The 2311-nt window shown below is 51.7% G+C and overlaps 1 protein-coding gene across 1 annotated transcript in view; it reads right to left on the minus strand.

Annotated features, from left to right (window-relative positions):
- Positions 1-2221, minus strand: part of UBE2Z (ubiquitin conjugating enzyme E2 Z) — a 14158-nt gene extending 11937 nt beyond the window's left edge. The window contains exon 1 of the mRNA XM_029926778.1: positions 613-2221. Coding sequence (XP_029782638.1) covers positions 613-678 — 66 coding nt within the window. The 5' untranslated portion in view covers positions 679-2221. The remainder of the gene's footprint in view (positions 1-612) is intronic.
- Between the last annotated feature and the right edge of the window lie 90 nt (positions 2222-2311).

Genomic DNA, 2311 nt, shown 5'->3' on the forward strand with positions numbered 1-2311 from the left:
GGGGGGGGGGGGGGGGGGGGGGGGGAGCACTCAGCGATAGAGAGGCCCAAGCACCTATGCCAGGGGAAGTTAGGCTCTCTCCATGGTTTTGTGGGGACAAGACAGGAATGGTCTTGGGGATGGAAAGGATATTCAACAGCAACCAGTAAGGACAGGAGCCCAAGCAAGGCCCTTTAAGCACAAACTGTTTGCTCAGGCTTGCCCCATCCCCAACCTTCTCTCTGCATTTGATTTATAGCGCCCTACTTAAAAGTCAAGAGTGGCAGGATGCGGGAAGAACTGGGTAGTTAAAAATAAATGGGGGATCACATAATTAATCATCCAAACTGGAGCATTTTTGAAAGCTGAAGCGTGTCCCAGTAATAGTTAGGCTGGGACAAGAGGCATAGACAGGGATTTTCCAAGCCACCCAGACCTCCTGGCACCCACATAAAGGACACCTGTTCAAGGCTCTCTCCACCTCACTGTGTGACCCTGGGCAAGCCACAGACTCCCTTGGGATCTTGATTTGTTTACGTAATTGGGGATGTGAGCTGGACCATCTTTTTAGGCTCTTCTAACTTTCTGGGCCCAGGTTCCCCCAGTAGCCCCAACCCCTTCCGAGTTACATACCTTGGTCATGTCAACAGTATCAGGTACAACGAACATTCCTGGAGGAGGCTCCTTATAAATGGACATGATATCCCTGTATAACACCAAGAGGAGGTGGGGAAGGGCGTGAGGGAGAGAAGAGAGGGGAATCCCTTGAGCAGAACAGTTGTTATCACCTCAGTGTGGCCAGGCCTTGAGAGAGTGGTGCTTGGTACCACAAATGTCTGCACTGTCTTGTTGACCGAGAAACCCCAGCTGAGGACTTTGTCAGGCAAGCAGAGAGCAAATGATTATCAAAAGGGCATTGTTTCCTCTGGGGAGGGGGGAAAAAATCAGAGATCCCAACGGCATTGGATGTCACCCTGGAAAAGCCACATCCCATTTACTCTCTCTTCCTCCCACAGGGCAACTCATTCACTCCCCACCTCCGAGACTCCCAGGTACTACAGCTGAATGCTAAATGAAGACTGTTTGGGAGCTGGGAAGACAGAATCAACTCCGATAAAAAAAACCCGGAAGTCTGTAAACCATACAGTGGACCGTCGTTGGCAACAGGATTATAGGAAGCAAGCAAGCGAGGAGCAGGAGTGGTGGGCTTGCCCGGGAGCCTACTGGGCAGAGATCTCTTCAGACTGGAGACAGTGGGGTGGGGGAGCCCTCTGAAATTGCTGAGAATCTCACATGGGAAAGGAAAGATGACATGCCGTGGAGGAGAGGATCTGCAGGTTGCATTGCACAACCTAGAATGAATGCGTCAGTTGCGAGCAAGGGTCTAGAGGACATTCTATGTGGGAAAAACCTAGAGACTTGCTAGGGTACCCAGGGACATAAAGGGCAAACAAGGGAGAGAGCACAGGGACGCAATACTGGCACAACTCACAGGTAAGTTGGGACTGGAAGACCGTACAGGAGTAGAGAGGGGCGCTGAGGTTCAAGTTAGAGGTGGCAACCCGGACGGAGATGGCTGGCATCCCTGTCAGGCCCTGGGCCAGGCACTTTACACACAGCGTGCTGTTCAATTCTTATTACCACCTCAAGAGGTAGGTAGAGACAGCTGAAGGGACTTGGGCGCATGGGGGATGGGATTACCTAGGTGAGAATGGCTGCAGTGGGCGCGGGGACAGAGGACTAGGCTGGTCATCAGGAAAACAGGTTTCAGGATTCCAAGCAGCTAAAAAAAGCATTGCTCTTTTCCGATGTGGTAAGTTCTACACTAAGCATTTTTTGCAAAAAATCATCTATTAAATGATAAGATCTAAGGTCAGTCATCCAAGAAATAGGCATAGAAAGAACTTGGGCCTTTGTTCCTGTATTTGAACTGGGTGTATTTGCTTCAGAAAAGTAAACCAGATGCCCCGGAGGGAAAAATACAAGAAAGTCTTGAGGAGGATATTACAAGCCAGAGTGAGGCTGGGCGGTGGGAGAAAGCGTGCATTCCTGGAACAGGTGCTGAGAGTGGACAGCTCTGGGGTTCTGCTGGAGAAGTGGCTCAAGGGGAGACTGCGGGTATGTGAGGGAAGTGATCCAGACTTGGGGAAAGGGTTTGAGGAGATGGGGAATAAAAAGAAAGGTTGGCCTCGAGTCTCAAGCCAGGGAAAGCAAGATATAAGTGTGTTACAAACGGGGCGCCGGAGGAGACGACGTGGGGGTGCGGAGGGGGGGCGATGGGTGGGGCCTCCGGGCAGCATCTAGCGAGGCTGGGGTGGGGAAGGGGGGGAAG

Source organism: Suricata suricatta, chromosome 17 (assembly GCF_006229205.1).
Source record: "Suricata suricatta isolate VVHF042 chromosome 17, meerkat_22Aug2017_6uvM2_HiC, whole genome shotgun sequence".
Taxonomy (NCBI): Eukaryota; Metazoa; Chordata; class Mammalia; order Carnivora; family Herpestidae; genus Suricata; species Suricata suricatta.